We start from the raw sequence: 23,875 nt of genomic DNA on the forward strand, positions 1-23,875 counted from the left end.
AACTAAGGGACAGCAGGCTGCTCCATCTATATTGCTGTCTCTTTCAGCAGTGCTGAACACGGTTCTTTCTTGCCCATTTCTCATTTTCCTCTAGTCGTTCTATGGGAGTTAGCCAATTTCAAGGGAAATACGTAGGGGCAAGAAGTTTCTTTTGCTCTGCTGTTTCTGAGTGTGGATCTGTTATCGCATGCTAAACAGGGCACAACTATAATTGGTTAGATTGATATGAAATTCAAACATACAGGTGAGAGATGCAAAAGTTACAAAAGAGTGTAAGTAAGATCACTGAGAGCTTGAAAAAAAATGAAGCTTTGAAAAGATTTCACTGGGGTTCAAGTGTTATTACTCTTGCTAGCAGTTTCTTTAACTTTTTGTTAATGTTGGCTCTAATTAATTAAAATACTGGCTAAATAAGCCAGTGGGGACTTACTAACTGGGGATGTAATGATGACTTCAATGAAATAAATACTTATTCTGGGTTTTCAATTGTGATCCATAAACAAGAAGATCATTCCATGGACTCTAGCTGAAAAGACTAAAAGACTAACCAGAGCTATAGGTAGCTAGCAATACTTCAACTTTTGTCAGCTCACCAAGGGACCTCATTACAAGGAACTTTTGTTTTCATGGATGTGTTTTTAAAACACCACAGAAGAAAGTTCCTGTGAAATCTTATTACACATTTCATGTTGACACAGACTGTAACAATCAAGTGGGATAAAAAATGTATTTTATAGTTTCATTTTTAGCATATTGTTAGCTAAATAAACTTATATAGTACTTAATTGTATTTGAAAAGTTGTGCTCTTTGACCAGCCTTTTTACCTACGGATCTATTCCCAAAGTAGACACAGAAGCCAGAGCTCTAATAAACTTCTAACTGAATCTTGATCACTATAGCAATATTAAGTGTACAGTGCTTGTAGGTACTATCTAGGCTAAGAAGCTAACCATATTAACATAGCTTTATTACAAAAGTTAGCCAGAGGCCATGGCTGGTAGTGCAGAAGACAAGGAAATCTTTCTGGGACTGATTATCCTGCCTGAAATTATGAGGTGAAGCAGTACTGACAGAATGGGAAAACACCCCCCTCCTCCCATGTCCCTGCTCTCTCCCATTCTTGTCCCCTTCCATCAGCTGATTTATTTAAATGGTTATTTTATGAATAGATGACTTACCCAAGCACTGTGCTGTGTCCCCAGCAAAAAAGTGGGGTAAGAATCTGGACAAAAATGAAAGCTCTTCCATAACTTTGTTAAACTGTTAGTATTATGCTGATGCATTTTCTTTGGACGTAATTAGAAAAGAGTTTCTATTATTCAGCTAGAGTGTCAGGCAATTAAATAACCAGGAAGCAGCTAGTATCTTAGCAGGCAGAATATGCTTGAAACAAGACCTCATGTCCCCGAAATCTTATCTTCAGCATGAAACCCCTAACAAAAGTACATACATGGTCATCAGAGAGCCCATCACTGCAGTGTCCCATCTGCTCCTACTATTGTTATTGCTGTTATCACAGTGCCGAGGAGCCACCTCAGGGATCTTCCACAGAAGAGTCGTGTTTCCAGGAGTTGCTCCCAAAGAGGTTGTTTCCAGAGGCCAAATCTGATCGAAATTGTGTATGCAGTCACACACATCCATATCCAGCCTCTGAAAAAAAAAAAAAAATAATATTACTACAGTGAAAGCTGAATTCCTTATAAAAAAGAAGTGAATTCTAAACTTGATAGGAGAATTGCTCTGGCCTTTGCCCTGAATCCCTTCTGAGGTGCATGTTTATAAATCTTTGTTTCTGATTTTTAAGTACAGTATTATTTCCTGAAGTGTACAGCAAGAACTGTCCTTCCGTTATTGCCTGTTTAACATTAAAGTCAATATCAAAACTAGACAGAGAAAATTCAGAGATAAGGCTGTCACTTCATCCATATCTCATCTCATTGTACTAAAAAAGGTACAAAAGAATAAATGAAGGATTGCGTACTTTAACTGTGAAATTCTTGGCTTTTTAAATGTGTTTCAGTTATTCAAATGTAGCTCCCTTCTTAGTCCATTTGGAGAAAAGGAACATGGATCCTTATGGAAAAGTTAGCCAGTGTTTAGTTCAGGATGATCAGGGGAGGTTTCTGCTTTTCCCTATTTCCAGAATCATCCAACCTTACATAGCTCCGAGAGGAAACACATGAATTTAACAAACTCTCACAGGCAGCACTGAGACTAAATAGTCACTGAAACAGTTCTTTCCAGAACAGTTAATTTCCTCCACCATCACTATCCAACCCACTGGAACCTTTCAGCAAAATTGCCAGGACTGTCTATAACAGAGGAATTTCACTACTTCATTTCTTTAGGTTCCCTAGTGAAGACTCAGGGCATCACAAATTATGAATGAACTTGAAATTAAAGGAATCTTCTGCCACTAAAAACAATCACAGAAAAACACGAACTTTAAACCTTTTTTTTACTACCAGGAGGATAAAATGTTCAACTTTCCTAAAATACCACCAGTAACCTACTTATCCTAGTAACAGGAATATTCCTGCATCAATTTCTAGACAGACATCATTTTTTCTTGGTGTTAGTCAAATACCACACACACATCTGGCAGTACATTTTGCAAGTAGGGGTTCCTAAAGATAGATGGGAAATTTGAAGGGAAGCATAATGAGTGAAAGTGAGGGAGAAGGAGGAAAACAAACATGCACTGAAGAATGTAAGGATTTCAACACCCCAGGTTCAAGGAGCCATTGTAAGTCTTTGGCATTGTTTCAGATTTTAAGGTCTGACAGGTCTACAGGCATCTGCTTTACCAAGGTGCTGAACAAGGACTTACAGATACACAAATCCCTGTACCTGATGGAACTTTAGATAAATCTTTTCTACCAGCTTAAGAAATACCTCAAAGAAATGTGTGTGCACCTTTAAGAACTTGTCTCTGCCATGTTCTGAAAATGGCCAAGCTTTAATATAACCGTAAGTGTTTCAAAAGTTTATTTTTATGCCCAAAAACTGATGGAGAGAATCTATTTTCACTTGTTCTTTATTTCTTCTAAGTTCTGCTGGATATTATGCTGTGAAAGGACATAACTATATATGATATTCACAGAAGGAAATATAGTAGCAATGTACCCAGTCCTCATCTTACCATAAAAATCTGGCACTGTTGTTAAATTTCTAATGAATGTGTGATTTCTTCGGTATTCATTATATTGATTTTTTGCTTCTAAAAATTAATCCTGTGTTCCTCAAACGTGAAGAAATATCTTTATCACTGAGTAGGCACTGTGTGCTTTACTACTTCCTCTAATTATAATCTAAAAAGCTGCAAATGTAACTTTCCACTTTTAAAAGTGAATTCTAGTGCAACTAACCATCAGAATACTATGTGATTATTAAGATTAGCAAAATCAAATAAAGTGTATATGAAAGTCAGCCTTCATGTTAACTCTCACTGTACTAAACATTATTACTGTATTATGTTATATATAAATAGTTTCCTTCTTCAGAGACCCTTGCTATAAAAAGTGCTCTGTAGATTTTAACAGTAGAGTGTGTTTTCAGATCTTTAGGACCCAGTGCTTCTCCTCACCATAGCAATATCTACCTTTTTCAGGTTCTTTGGAAATATTTAGATCCAAAGTTCTCAGGCTATCCAATGGGCATTTTACAAAGCTTTCGAAATACTTTTTTTTTCATGCACACTAAATTTGCAGTTTTTCCATAGAGTTTTCGGGCATGAAAACCCACCTAAAAAGTAGGTAATTTTTCTAGTATTAAGAATTAGATATTCTGCATACTTGAACAGTGTAATAATCATCAATGCTGTTTCACCAATAAGCCTGAAAAGCCTCTAGAGATACTAATTTATGCTATCTTATCGCTTTGAGTTGTTAGTTATAAGGACATTTGACTAAACATAGAATCATAAAATAGTTAGGGTTGGAAAGGACCTTAAGATCATCTGGTTCCAATGCCCCTGCCATGGGCAGGGACACCTCACACTAAACCATATCACCCAAGGCTTCATCCAACCTGGTCTTGAACACTGCCAGGGATGGAGCCTTCACTACTTCCCTGGGCATTCATTAAAAGCATTTGCTTTTTACTGTACTATTTTGTCCTCATAGATGTCTTGGTAATGTGCAGATGTTGGCACAAGCTATGCTTTCAGCAGACATTCAAAAATGTTTATGAATGTAGCACTTCTTATTTTCCTTAACCATCAGTCATGAACTGAGCTGATCATGACAGCAATAGAAGATTTTCCTGACAACAGACAAATTTCTCTTCAGCTAAAAAATGGTAGAGTGCTTTGTTCAAGTTGTTCATCTTCTGGAATGGACTTTCAGATGTCACCTTTCCTGGCACATTTTCCTTGTCAGAGCATGAGTTAAGGTTGGTTTTGACAAACATCACAATGCCATGATATACAACATCAGGACTTTGAGGCTGAGCATAGGCCAAGTTGACTCTGAAAGACAAGAGCTCAAGCACAAAAATTCAAGATTTCCAAATGTCAGGTTTGTTTACGTGAATTCAGGGTAAGTTATAGTACTTTATGATGTTTGAGAAGGGTTAAATATCTCTATAGACAGGGGCAAAATTAATTGTCAGACAAAGTTTCTGGTAGCAAAAGTGGAGTAGCTCTCATCTCAAATGTTACATACAGCTACAGAGTCCAAAATGTATCTGTTGCTTGTCATGCATTTGTAAAGATTGGGCGGTTCATATTCTTCTCCCATGGGAAAATAGATCCACTAAAATTCTTCATACTGTTTCCAAAAAGACTTTGCAAATCAGTGTAGTTTTGTCTCTGAAGATTTTAAACTCACCAAAATTAAGCAATAAAGAGTTAATGGAAATTATAAATTAAGAATCCATTCTGAAGTCTGTCATTGGAAGGTCCTTCATGAACATAATTTTCAAGTAAAAATGTTAATTGCAGATTCAGTTAAGAGACCCAGTCCAAAAGACACAATTCAAAGAAAGGATGGCAACAAAAACAAACGTGTCAGACAGATGCCTGTGCATTTCATTGTTATAATCTAATGCAAATTAACTTTTCTTTTTTTATTCATTGATATATGAAAAACATGGCAAAAAGATCTATCATCTCCATAGCATCAGCTATCTATTGAATGGTCAGCCTCTGGGGTGCTTTTCATTTTCATGTTTACAAGCTGTCATCTTCCTTCTTTTTGATATTTTTCCATTACCTAGTCTATTAGAAGGCACTCAGTTATATTTAGTTATGTACTCCATACCACTCATATTCAACTAAGTATAAAGCAAACAGCAAGGAAAAATAATTAGGTGCATCTTAATTAGCAGTTTAATAATCCTAAAGTCCCTGATTGGCATTCTATAGAGTAGTTGAACCTTTATAAAACTCGAGTAGATTGCTCTGGAATAGCCCCTTGTTATATACTAGTCTTGCTCCACAGTACCGGTAACTTTTGATACTACATAAATACTGTGTGTTAATTATATTGTTTCTACACCACTAAGTGAAAAGCAGTGAATTCAAGAATAAGGATTACCATTTTCCCTGACTGATTTTATGCTGCTCCCCATCTAAATGATGAAAAACATAGGCATGGGCTGAACATCAGTGTTCAAATTATGCATCAACTTCTTTTGATTTTTTGATATTTTTGAGATTTTGCACTTTTTAAACCCTGTTTGTGGTTTTAACATACTACCCAAAATGCTTGGTTACTGACTTTTAATTCCAAATATTTGCTGCCCCGTGGTGCACGGGTGGGCACATAAAGCATTTTCCTGCTCTCTGACAAGGTAACTGGCATTTTAAAATTAAAGAACAGATTACAAATAGTCATGATGACCAGAAAATATTTGTTCATCTGTAGGAAAGGCAGTTTGAGCACCACAGGAATATTTGTGAATATCACATAAGAAAGAACTAATAGCAGTTGAACCAAAATACTTGCTGGTAATCTGAATCTGGAGACCTCCAGACCTTTTGAGCAGTCAACTGTCCCTCCTTCCAGGTCACAGTTTGCATTCTGCTTCCCAAGGGATGTACTTTGTGTTGCGTAAGATAGTACAATAGCTTTGTTCGAAGGAAATAGAAGATGTCATATCTGCTGAACAGATTTATAGTTACGTAGATCATGTTAATGATAAGGATTATCTATGTTTCATGGTTTGGGATATAAATTTTTTTCTGCAAGGGTGAGGAAGTCATTCACCTCATTTCCTGCAAAAAATTGAATTTGTCTAGGCACATTATGGGACTTTTATTGGATGACTGCAAAAAGGGAGTAAAAATTTACCACCTTCTGAAACACTAGGCTATATTACTAGACAATGCTGCTCCAAATGTAATACATTACTGATACTTTTCACCAATATTGTTTGCAGCAGATTAATAGGTTAAGAGAAAAAAGATCATGCAGATTGACACTATCTGAATACAAAAATAACACTAAAGGTTGACCATGACACAAAAAAATAAATTTGTTTGATCTCTGGTAACCATTCCACCAACCTGGATTTTATGCCAGCATTTCTGTGAGTTGATGTCATAGCTATATTTCATTGCCTTCATGACAATCCCATTTCTTCCCTTCCTTTGCCAGTGCAAGTGTAAAAGCAGAGCACAAACCTTCTGATAATTATTATGAAGATTTTGGAATCTGCAGACAGCAAATAACAGAAGACATTGCCTGTAAACTTAGCAGGTGCCCAAAATACATATCAGGCTAAAACAAGTCACATAAAAAATGTAAATGATGTTTGTACATGTTTGGTAAAGCAGGAAGTTACAAAATAATCATCTTCAGCAAAACATAGTTTCTAGCAATCAGAGACCAAAATTTGTATCACTGGAAAAGGATGAAGGAAGCAGTAGGATGGGGGGTGGGGGGTGTTAGTGATTACATCTGTTTTGGAAACAGAAGAGAAAGGAGAAGAGAAACATTTTGAAACCTGGAAGTCTGTGTAATAGATAGTGAACTTATCCATGCATACACAGATAGAAAACACTTCTCTTCTGGAAAATTCATTCCAAACCAGTGGCTGGATTTCATAATAATAATAAGGTGAAACCTGAAAAATTCACACTCTGAATTAAGCACTAGGTGGATATTTTTTGTAACATATAACCACCGAGCTACAGAGGCACTGCTAAGCCGTGGAGCTGAGGTACAGAACTTGCACCATCATCAGGTACTGAACAGCCAAATAAAAAATGAAGTTTCTATTTTAATTCTTACTCTAGGTGCAGAGTATCACAGGATTATTCTCCAGACAGAGGAATCATTAGCATTAAATAAGAGTCTTTTAAAAGGAAAACAACTCAACTCTCTGAATGTAGCCAGATGGCTAACAGATAAAGCAACAGCAGTAAAGCCAAAGATGCACATTTTAAAATCGATCAGCTGATGAGCAAATCTTCCCTGATTTCAATAGGCAAAACCCTACATTCAACAGATCTCTGCTTTCCTTCTATTATCAGTGAGTTCTCTATACTTGGACAGCATTTGGAAAAGAGTATGTTCCTTTGTTCTGCTATAGATGGAGATTAAATGCAGAGGTATCGATTTAATTATGTTGATTTTACAGCAGTGTTATTGTTAGCAGAATCTGGCTCCTGGTTTCTAGATATTTTAGTATTCTATGAATATGACAGATAAGGCAGTCTGCTATACTTCAGCTGCTATGTAATTTTTTTCATTAGAGTCTCAATGGCTTCCTCTTAAAATTAGTCCACTGATGGATTTGTATTCCACAGGGTACTCATTACAGCTTCTGTTAGTGCACAAAATCCCATGAATATAAAAAATTACCCTAAAAATGACAATTTCAAGCTTTCATTAAAAGGTCTTTTTCACAAGTTGAAGTCAGTCAAGCAGTAAGTAATTAAGACAATTTACTGTAGCATGACTGTATGTATTTGACCATATATTCCCAAAGGAAAAGCCATGGGAGAGAACTACATTAGAATTTCCTTAGGAAGCTTTCTTTTGGTTCTGTACTTTTTTGGAGATGGGATTGCAGAGAACATGGTATGATTTTATGATTCTATGGTACTTGACTCTCCAATCTGAGCATACCCCAAGAGCTGTGTTGACACCTTCACAGTATCAAAGCACCACCAGTATCACTTATAGCTAGTAATCCTGCTTAACAGAAGCCAAATAAAGTCACTTCATGCCAGTGCTATGTTAATTGCTCTCAGAGACTCTAGATGGTACAATTACAGTGAGTCTGCTTTGGTATTGGTTTTATTTTGTTCCCTATTACCTTCCCTCACTGTTCACAGATGTCTGGACTCCTGCAGAGTGCTCTCTACAGACACTGCACTCTTTTTATGTGCAGATAAAGAGGGTTATATGAGGCCACAGTTCTATTTCCCTATAGTGACCAGAAAACAGAGAAGAAACCTAGGGAATACACTAGTTGTTGTGCTAACCACTGCCGTAGGCTTCAAAGACTACAGACATTCTAGAGCTGTGTTGATTAGTAATTAGCACAAAGCAGATGGGAAATCATGCTGTCTCCCCAGGAAATTAAGGCAAACTAGTTACAGTATTTATATGTTGTTGAGACTACCCTGCTGAAATGTGTTTTAAATAAATAGCAGAACTCGAATTATCTTGACATTTCAGTTAAAAGTAGGTAAAACCAAATACTGAATTGGAAATTAGCTTCAAGTTTATTCTGAAAAGAGATTAGGAGCTCTTCATATTCATAAATGATCATTCTTGGTTTAAAATTATATTTAATTTTTACAATGTGCTTTTAAAGGCATCTGCTTTTAATTTAGTTTTATTTGCCACTTCTTAAGAGGACTGAATTTGCCTTTCCTCATTACAGATTTTGAATGTGATTAATGAAAGATTAGTTCTGAACTTGATTGATACTCTGCCTCCATATGTATCACAGCATGTTATATACTTATTCAAAAGGCTGGATGTTCAGAGAATTGCAGTTAATTCTAAAGGCTAAGGAATTTGGCCTACTTTGGATAGTTGTTTTGAGATGATCCCACAAACACAGACAAGAAACTCCCTTCTTTTTGTACCGATAGGATAACTTTCTACCACATCAATCCTAAATACTGGTTTGACAGTAATAAGCATGGAGAAATATGTTCTCTATTTAGGTGGGCCCAAACATTTTGAGGTTGAGTGGTTGATTAATACATTTGCCTTTTCTGGGAAAAGAATAATCAACAAAGATGCTTTTATGTGTGCATAACTTAAATGAGTATTTCTGAGTCTGACATCCATGCCTGTTAGCCTGTCAAGACTATGAAAAATGCCCAAGAATGTGAGAAATTGGAAGAAGAAATGAAATAATAAATTATTTTTAAAAAAATTGGAATATAAAGCTTTCTCAAATCTCATCCTCATCTGGAAAAAGCAGTCAGTAAACAGGAGGGTTGTGCTGGATAAAACCTTTGCTGTTTTAATATGTGACTTTTTGCATGAGTTATGGATCAGGGACTATGAATCCTTATAATATAGATGCAAATGTCTTCTAGGAATTCAAGAGAAAAAGAAAAAGAAAGAGAAATCTCCTCTGATACAGGAATCAAAAAAGGTGTTAAAATAAATTATTCTAATAGACGGTGAACTTCATAACTGATATAATAATCATCTCTAACCTCAGACCAGAATAAACTAGAACACAATTTCATTAACTTCATACTACTGTACACAATTATTTCTGTTTAACAGATTATTTCAAAGAGAATGATCAGAGTGATCCTGAACCCTCAGGGGACACCACCAGATACTATCAATCTGTTAAGAAACACTTTGAGGAGAAAAAAAGTGGGTCATCATCTTTTGTATCATCCATTGAAGATGAGCAAAAGCCCCTGTTCTCTGGGACAGCTGATTACCCATCTGTAACAGAGAAAACCACAGAGGTGGACTTTGAAGAAATGGTTCATGCCCCAGAAGAAATTCTTATTGACAAAAGAAGCAATTCTTGCAAAGGTAATCTAGCTGTTGCTATTTTGTAAAGTTTGAGTAGGCATCATTTTTAGTCTGAGTATCAAAAATATTTTTCTGAATGTTACTATTGAGTCTTTACATAGTATTTACTTCTGTGTTTCCTGAAAGTTTAACAAGACAAAATCTCTTAAACTATTTCTTAAGAGGATTAATGCAGTTTAACATACTGGCTGTGGGACTGGATGACAGAACCTCCAAATGACTATTCCAGTCTTTATTAATAAATCATCTTGTAACTGAACTGTCTAAGGAAATTCCTTTAAACAAACTCTTTAAAAATGTTAGCTGGTGCTGGACTTCATTGAGTGCCCGTGGATAAAAACTGCAATCAAAGCAGTAAAGAATCTCTCAAAGGCTGTTTGATACCCCAGGGTTGGGTGACAGCAAAAAATCCTAGCTAATGAGAGATAGATAAACCTTTTGATGGCTGCACATGCACAAAAAACGTATTTTCGGGTAACTAATTCTCTGTATTGACAAAGCAGAATAAAAAATGTGAAAGTGGAAAAAATGTCTTAATAGCTTAAAAGGATGTTACCCCATGTTGCTGCACTTGTTGGTTAAAAGGAGTGCCATTTCGTTACACAGAACAAATCCAGACTTCCATAAGTAAAACACAGGAACAAAGATTTGAGCTTTTGTATATGACAAATGATCAGAAATTATTACATTGAGTTAAATCACATAATTAAAAGTACATCTAATATACTAAAATATTTATCTGCTCAGTAATGTGAAGGGAAATTAATGAAAAGCCCCAGATTAATACATGATTTAAATACTGCTGAAAGTTCATTTGTAATTGTTTCAGTCTGAAGGGAAGGATTACATATTTTCTGCTTAATGCTGTTTTCCCAAGAAGTTTCCATTGAGGCAATTTAACCATTTTAACCACCATTTGGTAAAATTTAGGCATTTAGGCTATATTTTTAAATTAACTTAATGATTAATCAGGCCAAATAATATATTTTTTTACATCTCAAAGGTATGAATATCTGAAGTCTGCTCTCCTGAGGTTAAGGCTATATAAATCTGCACCACATAAACTTGTTGCATACATACTGCAATTTGAAAGCTTACCTTTCCCCTACCAATAGCCAGAAATGTGTCCTTGCAGCTATAGCAACATTTTCCAAGGCAACCTATTGCAGATTTGGTTTGAGCTAAATTTAGCATGCCTAAAGGTTACGTATTTTGATTAAGACCACACTCTTTTTTCCAGTTTGTAATCCAGCACTATTGGTAACGTGTATAAAAGCTCTTTACTTTTCTTGCAACTTTCATAAAAACTTGAATGGCAATCAAATAAGATCAGCTTTGACTGATATATGTTTTAAACTGAACTCTTACTCCTGCTGATAATTAGAGATTGATTTTAGCTTACCATAAAGACAGTTATAAATATAATGCAATTTTGAAATAAACTATGCTTGTATGTATGTTTATAATCCTCATATAGTATGGTAACTTATAAATCTTGAATGCAAATGCACTTATATAAAGCTACTGCAATTCATTACCACTGTGGCATACATATTTAATTATCTTTAGTTTTGTTTTAAGCTTCAGTCATTACTGCTGATGAATGGAAAGATTATTAATAATGTATTGTATAATGTGTCAGAAACTGCATAAACCTCTCTCTCACAATCCTAAAATGCAACTTTAAACATTAAAACATATGGCTTTTTTGAGAAGACCTGGTATTTTTTCTGCAGCTGGTAATCTTATATGTTGTAGAAAAAAAGCTGTTTTCTATTTTCACTTGGTTATTATTTGGTCATAATCAGTTCACTGACTCTTGAATAGTACAAGTGAACCTAGTTATGCATTTATGGACTAGTAGTCTAGGATTCTTCAAGACCTGGAAATCCATAGTTGGTTATAAACTTGAAAGCGCTGTTGGCCTTTTCTGGGGCTACTCAGGTATGTGGAAGTACCTGAAAAGGTGTTTAGAATACTTACAATAGATACTATTATTTATTGCATGTTAACTTGCTTATAGTATATGAACTTATTTTATAATTTCAGTGCCCTTTCACTTTGTCACATATCAAATGTTTACCATAATAATCTACAAATACATATTCTTGGACAAAACCCAGCTGTGATTTCCTCTGGGATAATCCACAGCATTGAAAAATATGTTATTTTATTATTTATTGTGTAAAATAATCAAAAACTTGGTTTTTACAGGACATTAAAAAGCAGTGAAATGTATAGCCTATATATTTGGTTTCTAATTAATCCTGAAATTCACTGCTTAAAAATAAGCCTGCTGGACCTACATCATTGCACTCACACCCATAGTTTAAAATTTTACCCCTGAATTTGTCATAGTGTGTTCCTTTCACTTTGCCAAGAGCTTTCCAACTTCCTTGGACACTGCAAATTGTGCCATGTGTGCATGCTAAAACCATATTACATGCTTTTGTGACACAGTTTGTCTCTTTGCTGGCTTAAGTGGCTAACAAGCTGAACAGGTTTCTGTGCAGCCAAGGTGAAATCTCTTTCCCCTTTCTTCTGCCTCATGCATAAAATCAGTTATAGGTCATGTCACATGAAATCCAAACACCCTTTACAACTCCAGGAAACCTTCTATACCTGCTTACTGAAGAATAGTTAAAGTAGTGTAAGTACCATTCTCCAATAAGAAAAAGAGGAGTCTCCTCCAGTTGGAGTCATGTGGTGAGAGCTCCCCTTCCTGGCTAAACCTACTTGAAATACTGAATTGGAGCAGGACTTATTCTTTGGGGGTTTATTTTTTTTTAATTTCTTTACTTAGCACAAGGCTGCTCAGAGATATGTTTGAAAAGGAGCCGCTAATGGCATGTGGACAAACTCAGACATGTCACCCGCACTGTGGCGTTTATTCTTTGCTTTAAAACATGGCTCTGGCTGCTATGGTTGCTTAGAAAAAATTCACAAGAGTGAAATGAATGTAACCTATACTGAGTTATCAGCACACAGTGCCAAGTGTTAGAAGAAGCACTGAGCAAACTACTCAGGGACTACTCCAGGCTATGGGATTCAAATCCAAGTGCTTATACAACAGAAGCTGACACTTTATCAGCAGTCAAGGATTTTGTCCAGCTGTATAGCAGCCTGAGGGAAGTAAGAACTTCTAATACATTCTGCAATTTTGTGTAGTTAAATAATTACAAATACATCTCTAATGGGAGTTGTATTGAGCAGGTGTTAAAGTTTTAACAACCTCTTTTATCACAGCAGAGGAGAACCTGAGTGGCACTAAGCAATTTTTGACTACATGACAACAGGTTGATTCAAAGGAACAAAGGCTTAGGGCAGGGATATTTGTAGAAAAAAACACTGTTCAACCTAAGTGTGTTACCTGTAGGCTCTACAAAACTCACAGCAAGATCTTCATTCTGTATCTGATAAGGATATGTACAACTAGTATATCCCATGATAAATGATTTGTAACCTTTCCAGCTTGGTGAAGAGGAGAAACATCCTAGAGCCAAGAATGTAAACTGATTAAAAATCCAGAGGTGTGAGTTAAGCAAATTGAAACAGGAAGGAAAAATAGCTCAAACCAGAAATCCAGGCAAAAGGAAGGAGTGCCCCCAAGTTCTGTTTGGGTGGTAAGGTGCAGTGTTTGGTCACAGAGATTCAAGAACTGGGAGGGACAAGAGGGATGGAATTTGGGCAAAGAGGTACAGGGTGAGACCTGGAGTAGTCATAGTTATTGTTTTACAAATGGCTGGAAACATAGAATTAAATATAAATGACTTCTATAAAGAGTAACTTTAAATAATTTATATATTATATAGACAATATATAAGGATTAGAAAGGTAACTAAATTCAGCAAGATAGCTGAAAATCTGCAGTAAGATCCTAATAATATAACTGGGCTATTTTTAGCTCAAAATATTTTTGGGTTTTTTTAGTCCATCTTAATCCAAAATTTTATCTGCAGTTCAATCGGAAAATAAAAGAAAAAGAAAAAAAGAATTATTATTTACCAGGAAGCTTCATTTAATATTAAAGTGATCTCTGACAGATTTAGGAGTCATAAGTTCTTAAACAAAATTAACTGGCACCTTTCACACCACAGTACTGTAAGAGTCTCTGCCACCTGCTTTACACAGTGGTGCAAGGATTGGCTTGGAGACTAGTAATGCTAAAATTTACATCAATGAAAATGAGTTTCCTTTTTGAAAATACTGATTGGTATCCTCTTGCAAGCAGCATGAGCTGCATTAGGTGGCCCTGTCTCAGAGAACACTACTACACTTCACCAACCTTAAGACAAGCAGTGTTACACTTATTGGTGGAAAAAGCAGCTAGCTGAGGTCTGTCAACTTTCTCTACAGGAGGCATTCCAGTGCACTATAATGCATGCCCAGTGCTGTAAATGCAATGCAGCAAGTCCCCCTTTTACACCAAAAAGCTAAAGTAAATATGTTTCAGTAGCATATTCTTATAGTCTTAGCAAGACCTCTGAAATATACGAAGACATTCAAGTTCATCCTTTAATGGATTTAGGTTAGAACAAATGTTTCTAATCTCAATTACTAATGTACTGCTAAAAACATCTTGAGAAAATTGGGGATTCATTAGCCAAATAATAGAAAACTAAAGAAATAGGAACCATTCTTTGGCAAAACTCAGATGATGCTGACTAGACAAAGCTGTTACCTGCAGCTTTAAAATGTTATCATAGATGTGACCACTTTTATCTTTCCTTAAAAACAGTAAGTTGTTCAGGAAGCTTACCAATGTACCAATTTGACTTCCAAGGTTTTGAGAAACATGAGTAAGTGGGATGCTTGTGGGGTGCCAACCCCTCTCTAACAGAACCTATATAAACATGTGTGGTTTGTTTTTCATCAGATATCACTGATAAAAGAACCTGGGAGCAAGAGAACATCCAGGAGTACCAGGACTCCCCAGTTCAGTCAGCATTACCCCACGTTACATGGGGGATCTGTGAAACTGAAAGTGACTTCATATATGGGGAAGTGGAGAATCGATTAGATTTACTTCAAGAGCAACTCAACAGGTAAAACCAGAGATATGACCAGAAAAAGAAACCAATATGTGTGAGAGTATGTATTGCAAGCTGGTATTAATGACACTGCAGGATGAATGAATTTGCACATGAATGAATGAAGTTTCCAAAAGCATTCAGATCTTCAGAAGATCAAAAGTACAGAAAATTGACTCATGGGAATATCACTTTGTTACCTATATTCTGAGAAACCTAAGTTCAGACTTTCAGGTTCTTGGAAAACCTATTCTGGGAATGCTGGATACAAAATTTTAAATTCATTGCCAGAATATTCTTGTCACATCTGTATACTCACAATGTCTCCTCTGAATTGCCTTGCAGAAGAGCCTTTCCCTTGATTGACTGTTTTTTTGGGAGACCAGTTTTTTAAGCAAGAAGCTTTCTGAGGCACCTAGCCTTGTTATATTTAAATCTTGCTTCACCCAGAATGCTGTTTCTAGATATTTACATGTCCACAAAATAAGAACTTTCAATATTCTTCAATATCTGAACTACTTCTTCTTTCCTGGATACCCAAAGTAAACCAGCTGTTTAAAAAAGTATTACAGACAAATTCCTTTTTTGATGCTTGAACTTATTTGCAACTGTCTCTATCATAAGTAAGATATGGGAGTATGTGAAGGCAAAATACACACCTGTTACAACAGAACACAGATGCCTTCTGTGTCAGAATCCATTATTAGCCCTGCTTAGTAAAATGCCTCTTCGTTCTCTTTTTAGAACATATCAGTATATGTTCATATCAGTACATGTTCTCTGATATACTACTGTTCGCTGGCAGCTAAGCAGCATAGCTTACAGCATCTTAAAAATATGGTTACAGAATTTTGACCCATTCTACAAGATAAATTACTATGTAATTTCACTGAATTTCAAATTGCCCTGTGCTCAGGCCTGTAGCTTTTTTGCTATTTTCACCCTGAAATTCCATTACTTTCAATATTTTGCCATGACAAATACTATAATATGCACTCAGCCCTAATTATAGTGTAGTAGCTCTTCATTGGCATTTTGCTGTATATTTTAGCAATCAGTTTAAAGCCAGGTTAACTGCATATTGCTTCCTTCATCTACCATAATAAATCAAACCATAGTATTTTTCACTTCTGAACACTATATAGTACATTAAAAAGACATTTTTAACATGTAAGCCTAAATTGCTATAATTTCTAATTGCAGTAAAGTCAAGTAATCTAAGTAAATGTAAAAGTCACATAAACAGCTGCATGTTCCCCACCAACAGTGTGTAGCCTTTCAGTGACATTTCTTTCTCTGAAATCTTAAGCTCTTGAAACTGAAGTTTTATCTCAAATTTAACCATAGTTTTATCAAATTCTCATGCAAATTCTCAGTATTTTCTTGAGTGAGAAAATACCAGTTACTGGTTAAGTAAGATTTGAATTGTTCTTGATTTTATTAAACCATTTTATTCTCTGACTCTGTTTTTAAAGCTTTTCATGCTTTCAGGATTTTGGGCCTTGCTGGGTCTCTTAATGAATGTAGCAGATTATTTCCTGTTTATGTCAGACCTGACCTGCTGGACTAAAAAACGTGGTCACTTCTTCGTAAACATTTCCATGCCAACTTAGAGGCTTGGATAGCATTCAAACTGTTAAATGGATACAGTTGGCTGGAAAGCCATTGTACAAGGAATGGAGCTATCTCTGTTTCTCCCCTTTAAGCAATCAGAATATCATGGGAGACTGTGGGCCAATCATCTAAGGTTCTCCTGTTTGTTCATCCTTGGGTAACATGACGTGGATTTGTTATAAGTTTTTGAGAAAGGGAGTTCTTTATGCAAAGATGATGAATAAAGACTACCAGAGATATTCTTTGATTTAAAGTACTGAGTGCTAACAAAGTAGGAAGGGAGCAACTTTAGAGTTATTTCAAAGCCAACCATTGATGCAAGTCCTCCAATGCTAAATCTCTTTTACTCATTCAGATACTAAGGCCCAGGTTTAGCAGGTGATAGATGGTGGCATGCTGCTGCTGCAGCAGTATTTTCTTCTGTGGCATCAGCATCAAGCTTGTGTGAGGCCAGCATATTTGCAAGCAGCAAAGAACCCAGGGGCACTGAACAAGAGGGCAAGTAGGGCATGACTGACTGTAACATCTGGGTTTGGACTTTTCTTTATGTGAGCTGATGCCACAAAACCAGCTTCTCGTGATAAAGGAAGTAACAGCATTCTAAATACCCTTTGGGCATAGCTTTCAGAGATGCTTTTATGAATAAATGACAGATGCAATGGGCAACTGCAACATGATAAAAAATATCAGTGAAGCACCTAGTAAAAACAACTATAAAAGCAACTATCTGTCAGCATGGGATCAATTCCACTGCTTGTAGGGAGCCCAAGTAGTAACACTCACATTAAAGACTGCTGACAAAGACTTGTTTACTCTGTCAGAAGATGAGTTGCAGTACAGAGGCTGCATATCTCTATTACAGTCTGTCATAGCATATTCTGTAGCCTTCCAGCAGCCGGGAGGCACAATAGGCATTACCTATTGCTGAGTTTGTCACAGATCTTGGCAAAACCATTTGGAAACCATTTCAGAATTGTAAGTATGAACAACTAAAGTAATTTTACGTATGTACAGCTCAAGTGATTCAGAAGCCATAATATATTTATGAAATTTATGAAAAAGCTACTAAATGTGAACATCAGAAATGTTGACGTTAATTCTGAGGATTGAATAAGTCTGAATAAATTTTCACAGTCAGGAGACTTGGGCTGTTGTTTTTTTTTTTAATGATCTTGAAAGCATCTTTCATTTTCTAACTGTGGAAAAACACAAATGTAGTTTTCTGCCTATTTTGGTGCATTGTATTAGCATTGGGAATGTCAGAATTGTCAGATGCATCATAAGTAGTGTCCCATCGTCAGCCATTACAAATCAATTTAGTTACAATGAAGAAGGTACATTTATTTCAGCCAAAGCCCTGGTCCCCCGTGTTGCTTTTTGTTGCAAACATAAGGGACAGTAATAAACTCGTTCTTAATATAGCAAAAAGCTCAGAGACAAGCGTGCAAGTACGTTCTGCAAAGGAAAGGGAGAGAGAAAGCTTTGGAAGGGCTCAATACTCCCCCTTCTGTTCTTTCCTATTTAAGACATGGTCATGTCATCACAGCCATAGTTTGCTTTATTGATAAACAGCAGATCTCTCTTGAATGCCTCTGTAATCAGCATTTTAAAATATACCTACTCCTCACCATGAGTTAACTGATTTTGTGATACTTCTCTAGGCTTGAATCCCAAATGACTGCTGATATCCAAACCATCCTGCAGCTTCTGCAGAGGCAGACAACACTCATTCCACCTGCCTATAGCATGGTGACTGCAGGTGCAGAGTACCAACAGGCAGCAAACCGGGTGATACAAAAGCTTCAGCCTGCGGCATCAATTAAAACAGATAGGAGTTTCAGAACTTCATCTCAGGTATGTACATAGCCAATAAAATTAAAACAGGTTTGCTAATCTTTTTAGCTTATGATGAAAGAAATGTGTACCAATCTAGGTGCTTGTTCTCTAGTTTAAATGCACTAGTTCACTAGCAATACGAAATTAATATTTTGATCTAGCATCTCTTCAGTGGACTTAGAGACACAGTTTCAGAGGCCGCATTTTCTATGAGGGTTATAGAGATGCATACAATGATCTTATAATCAGTCTGTTTATTTTTATGCTCTTCACAAAAGTTAGCAGAAATGACAAATACTAGACACAGCTGTGAAGCACAAACATTTTCCAAGTATCAGCCTGCCTGCAATTGTGCATCTGCTATAGGTCCCATTCATGAAGTCCTGGGAAACACCACAACTATGTTTTCCTCAAGGTACAGGCCAGACAAGTCCAGCTGATGCAGCATAATGGTTATACGCATACGGAAGTGTGAGGGGCTAAAACCATTCTTATGTTCAGTCCCTTGATACTGCTGAAAATATGAACATACAGAGCTATTGCATACATGTGCTTCCCATTACATGTTTTCCATCCCAGTTCTGTACAGGCAAAACATTGTGATTTTCCAAATTTTTTTCTTTGGGATTGCTGGAATTCAACAGCTTGGCAGAGATGTGGCATATTGTTTCCAAACAGGTTGCTCTATGTCTAGGAATCCCAAATCAGTCACATAGCATACAATTAGTAAATCCATTGGTGCTTAGCTGTGTCAGATTCCTTGTGCATATGCTGAGACACACATGGGCACTGTAAGCCCAACATATCCAGAAGGCAACAGTTCACATGTATAAAGATTATACAGCGAATGTACAGAAATGGTTTTCAGGTAAGTGCACCCTGCACATACCTGCACAATCATATACATGTATCTCTGAACAGAAATATGGCCCCCCGCTGCAAACATCAGCAGGTGCAGTGCACACTTCACACAAATTCCAAATTTGAGAGTGAAGAATTACCAACTTCTGAGACTGGAATCCAAATGGTTATCATGTTCAGAATGATGCAATTCCAGAGTTATGTTCTGAAACAAAACAGCATATTCAGAAATGTTGAAATCCATAGTCTTAGATCAGGTAACAAGCATATTCAGTCCTTCAGAAAGCGCAGTTCATTTGTGTATCTTGATGTGCATCTTGAAGTCTGAGGAGGAGACAATATATCCAGGCTTCTACAGTTAATCAACAGAATTGCATTCAATTACATTAAATCAAATGCAGTACAACATAAAAATAGTTCAGTACATTGCTTAATTTTCAAACACGATTTTCCAGCAACCATCTGAATGTGCTAATTTTGAGCAGAACAAGAGCCTGGAAGAGATCAGTTTAATTATTACCATCTTGTTTCTTCTCCCTTCCAGTGTCCTGAATTTCTAGACCTTGAAAAAACAAAACTTAAATCCAAAGAATCCCTCTCAAGTGGAGTGCATCTTAACACAGCCTCGGAAGACAACCTGGCTTCTCTCTTAGACCAAGAACGTGACCAGTCTGTAGAGTGTCCCCCACAGCACTGTAAAACTTTTCTCCAGCCAATTAGGCATCCTTCCTTGCCAGAATCTTCACTAACCACTGTAGGAATCTTGAGTCTTCATAGGCATGTTTCTGATCCTGGTCTTCCTGGGAAATAATACTTTTATACTATTACTTCACATAAAAATGTAAGTGCTTTAAATGGCTGGTTTTCTTTTTTTTTTTATATTTAAATCCTCTATACTTGACTCAGGGGCTACAAGGAATATACCATTATATGCAAAAGTACTGTATATTTTCCTAGATCTGAAGCTTGTAAGGTAAAGTTGAGCAGTTCTGATGTAAATATATATATATACACACACACTAAGTGTATGTTCCAAATGTAAAACTGCCAGCACTCTCAAGGCACCTTATTTTATTTTTTTTAATAACATGCATGTTCTGAAATTACAGGTTACGTTGCATGGATATTACCATTTACTGCTGTCATGGAAATAGTATTTTATTGTGGATATGTGTTCAGAGCAAATAGGAGACCAATAACAATAATTCACATTAAAAAACCTCCTACCTGACCAAGCTAAAATTCAAGCAAAATCTAGCTCAATTCTGAAAATCAATTTATCTTTCTTGTAGTGAGCTTTTTACAGTAAATCACAATGATTCTGAACCTAGAGAAAGAAGAAGGTAACCCAGACCTCTAGGTTTAAAACAATTAGGACAGAGAAACCAGCCTCCTTCCAAACCAAATGAAGTAGGGCAGCACTTTAACAGACAGGAAAACTCTGCCACATGCTGGAAAGAATCACTGTAGGTCACATCCACAAAACTGCAGGAATTGAAGAATTTGTTTCCATACTTTTTTTTTTTCTTTAATTACATCACAGAAGTTAGCTGCCATGAGCAGGCAGGAACTCTTCATCTGTCACACAAACATAATCAAATGCAATAAATCTCGTTTCTGTATAATGCAGAAAACTGTGTTCCTTTTGTTTCATACAAATTATAAACAATCTGTTTAATTAAATAATACGTTACACGTTTTTAATTTCTAATTATGAGGGTGGTTGTTTGTAGTTACCTGTTTTTACTGACTGGCCCTCCACAATGATCCTAGATAGAGTATATATGTATGTGGATACACATATACACCACACACACATTCCTGTATGTGTGCATGTGTGTATTTTATATATGTACATATGTGTGTATGTATGTGTGTATATATTTATACACACGTGTGTATGTGTGTATACATTACTGTATATATACACACATACACACGTGTGTGTTTATACCTACACTTACATGTAGGAGCATAGATATATAGAGATATATATATGTATATATGTAAAATCACTTTCAGGAACAATTGTAAACTTTCTTATTACAAAACGAGTAAGCTTAGCTTGTGTCCAAAGCTGACTACATTAGAATAAAATGATTTAAGGTCCATAGGCTTTGAATACAGTATGTACTGTATGTGCATAATGCTTTGTGAATACTTAGATTTAATTTTATTAAAATATTATTCTGCTTCAGATGTTGTGTTTCTTTTAGAAGGAATTGAACTTTTTATTACTGTTTTCAAATGTTTGAAAATGTTCACATGATTTTCTATTCCTAAAGCTTTAATGTGAGATTCCTCTAGGAAAAGAACTTGTTTCAGAAAAGCATGTTAGTGGGGGAGCAGTGAAATTTTAGCTAAAACCAAATTAAACTCTGTTCTAAATCAGTGCTACAGAGTAATACAATAGTAGTTGACCCTCACTTTAATAGATACATATATTGTATGTTGGGGTCAGAATGATATATAACACTTTCAGTCATACACAGCCATTAGATAAACCCAAGGTAGCTGAGCTTTCTGTCATTTAAAATCAGCATGTTGAGCTACTAAGGAAGGCTCTGCTTTACCTTTCATATAAACATACAAAAATGAATTAACTGAATATCTTTGTAAGCGAAAAGAGAAACCAGCCCTTCCCATACAAGATCAAATTTTCTTCTGCCTCATGCTACTGTTGATTGTTGAAAGGTCCAAATGCTGCAGTGGGCTAATGGCTCTTCTACCATAACGACTGGAGATCTGCACTGCTTAGTATCTTGCAGGATGAAATCCTAGGTGATAGCGACATTGGATCAGTCAGAATCTCTTTCTGCATAGACTCCATTGAAACAAGAGTGTTGAATAACACAGTGAAATAGTTTCTGCTTTTATTTTATTTTTTTAAATAGCAAGCATTAAGAACTTCTGCTCTATTTCAGTCTAGTAACTAATGTTAATGGCTGTTACAAAGAACAAGCTAGCACATTTTCTAGAAAAGTATTTGTGGTTATGCTACATTTTAAAAAGCGTATAAATTAAAAATAAAATGGTATAAATTAAAAATAAAATGAAAAAGTATAATGCATGAGCATTGCTTTACAAAATGCTTTTTGTCCAGTTTCATCACTTGGTCTTTCACATTAATCCAAAGAGACTGAGCAAAACAGGTGGACTGGGAAAGGAGTGTTGGGGAAGAGAAATGCATCAACTATTTCTATTACTCCAAGTAAAGGAAAAACTCCATCCCTTATTCGTTTTCTTGGCTCAGAGAGACTTTGTTCCTTCCCTTCTCTTTGTCTGTATTTATCAAGAAAAAGTCTCACATGGGGGGAACTAAGGGAGACTTTGCAAATCTACAGAGATTCTAAGTTTTCCCCAGACATCTGCCAATGAAGGAAGAAACAAAACATGAAAGATGACAACTTGCTTGGCAGTACTCTGGCTGCCCCTACCCTGCCAAAGAAAGACCTTCTCAGACACCTTCTTTTCTTGTTGAGATACAGTGAAGCACATGAAGACCTGCTGCTTAAGAGTATTTTCTTCTAGAGACAGGTATAAACCATTGTTTTTGAAAATGTGTTAATTTTCTAAACAGTAAAAATTGCCTCTAATTTTTGGTTTCTTCTTTTGAGGGAAGAGGAGAAGGCAGAGCTCTCTTTAAGCCCAGTCTGTTTCTGACTTGATAGAAACAGGTCTGTGTTAGCCAAACCAGGCCGGGAATGGTAAAAGTGTTACGTACCCACACACTGCAATACACTGCTATAGAGGCTGGCAGGACTGTCGGAGATGTGTTTTGGTCTTACCTGGGCTTAGGAACACCCATCCTGGCTATTTACATTTAAAAACCATGGCTAAAAATATATGTAAAATATTAGCTCTTGATAACAGAGAAGTATCCTGGAAATTCAAGAATAGCTAATGTAGCTGAAGAATCAAAACAATTGGGACAATCACTCCAAATGTGACAGGTGAGATTGTGCGAATCAGCAGAGGTCTTAATGAAATTCATCATCTTCCACCAGCAATGGGTCTAGTTCAGTGTTTGAAGCAAATGATAGATTGTGATGCTTTTCAATATTTTAACTATGCAGAAAGCTACACCATGCACATGTTCATCCACATGCACAACTTTACAGTAATACACGTAAGACCTGTGTCTTGACCTGCCTAACACTGCTGTTTCCAGGAAGCCCAAGCATGTCTTTCCTGCCCCACTCCCACTCTGCTCAGTGAACACATTTTCTGGTCTCACATTAAACAGCTGTTGCCCATGGATGAGCCTGTTTTCCCTTTTCCTGCTGCAGACTGTGTTCTAGCGATCTCTGTAGTGAGCACAGGTCACTCATCAGAGCCTCTGCTTGACTCAATACAAGTAACATACAAAAAGCTGTGAAGAACTGCTTTGCATGGCCCTGGGCTGTCTGCTTAGGTGAAGCAACTTGAGCTTTGCCCATAGAGGAACTGTGTGTCCTCCTGTTTGATAGCTGCTGAGCTGGCTTGGCCATGAACAGGACAATGGAAGACTGGAACAGCAGCATAGCAGAAGGCATGACTCTTCTAATGACCATTGTATGTAATGC

The 23,875-nt window shown here is 36.4% G+C and overlaps 1 protein-coding gene across 1 annotated transcript in view; it reads left to right on the forward strand.

Annotated features, from left to right (window-relative positions):
• KCNH7 (potassium voltage-gated channel subfamily H member 7) overlaps nucleotides 1-20,930 on the forward strand; it is a 235,055-nt gene extending 214,125 nt beyond the window's left edge. Inside the window, exons 13-16 of the mRNA XM_005152651.4 lie at nucleotides 9,718-9,969; nucleotides 14,846-15,014; nucleotides 18,275-18,467; nucleotides 19,855-20,930. Of these exons, the coding sequence (XP_005152708.2) occupies nucleotides 9,718-9,969; nucleotides 14,846-15,014; nucleotides 18,275-18,467; nucleotides 19,855-20,121 (881 nt within the window). The 3' untranslated portion in view covers nucleotides 20,122-20,930. The remainder of the gene's footprint in view (nucleotides 1-9,717; nucleotides 9,970-14,845; nucleotides 15,015-18,274; nucleotides 18,468-19,854) is intronic.
• The last annotated feature ends 2,945 nt before the right edge of the window (nucleotides 20,931-23,875 follow it).

The sequence above is a fragment of the Melopsittacus undulatus genome, chromosome 8, assembly GCF_012275295.1.
Source record: "Melopsittacus undulatus isolate bMelUnd1 chromosome 8, bMelUnd1.mat.Z, whole genome shotgun sequence".
In the NCBI taxonomy this organism is placed as follows: domain Eukaryota; kingdom Metazoa; phylum Chordata; class Aves; order Psittaciformes; family Psittaculidae; genus Melopsittacus; species Melopsittacus undulatus.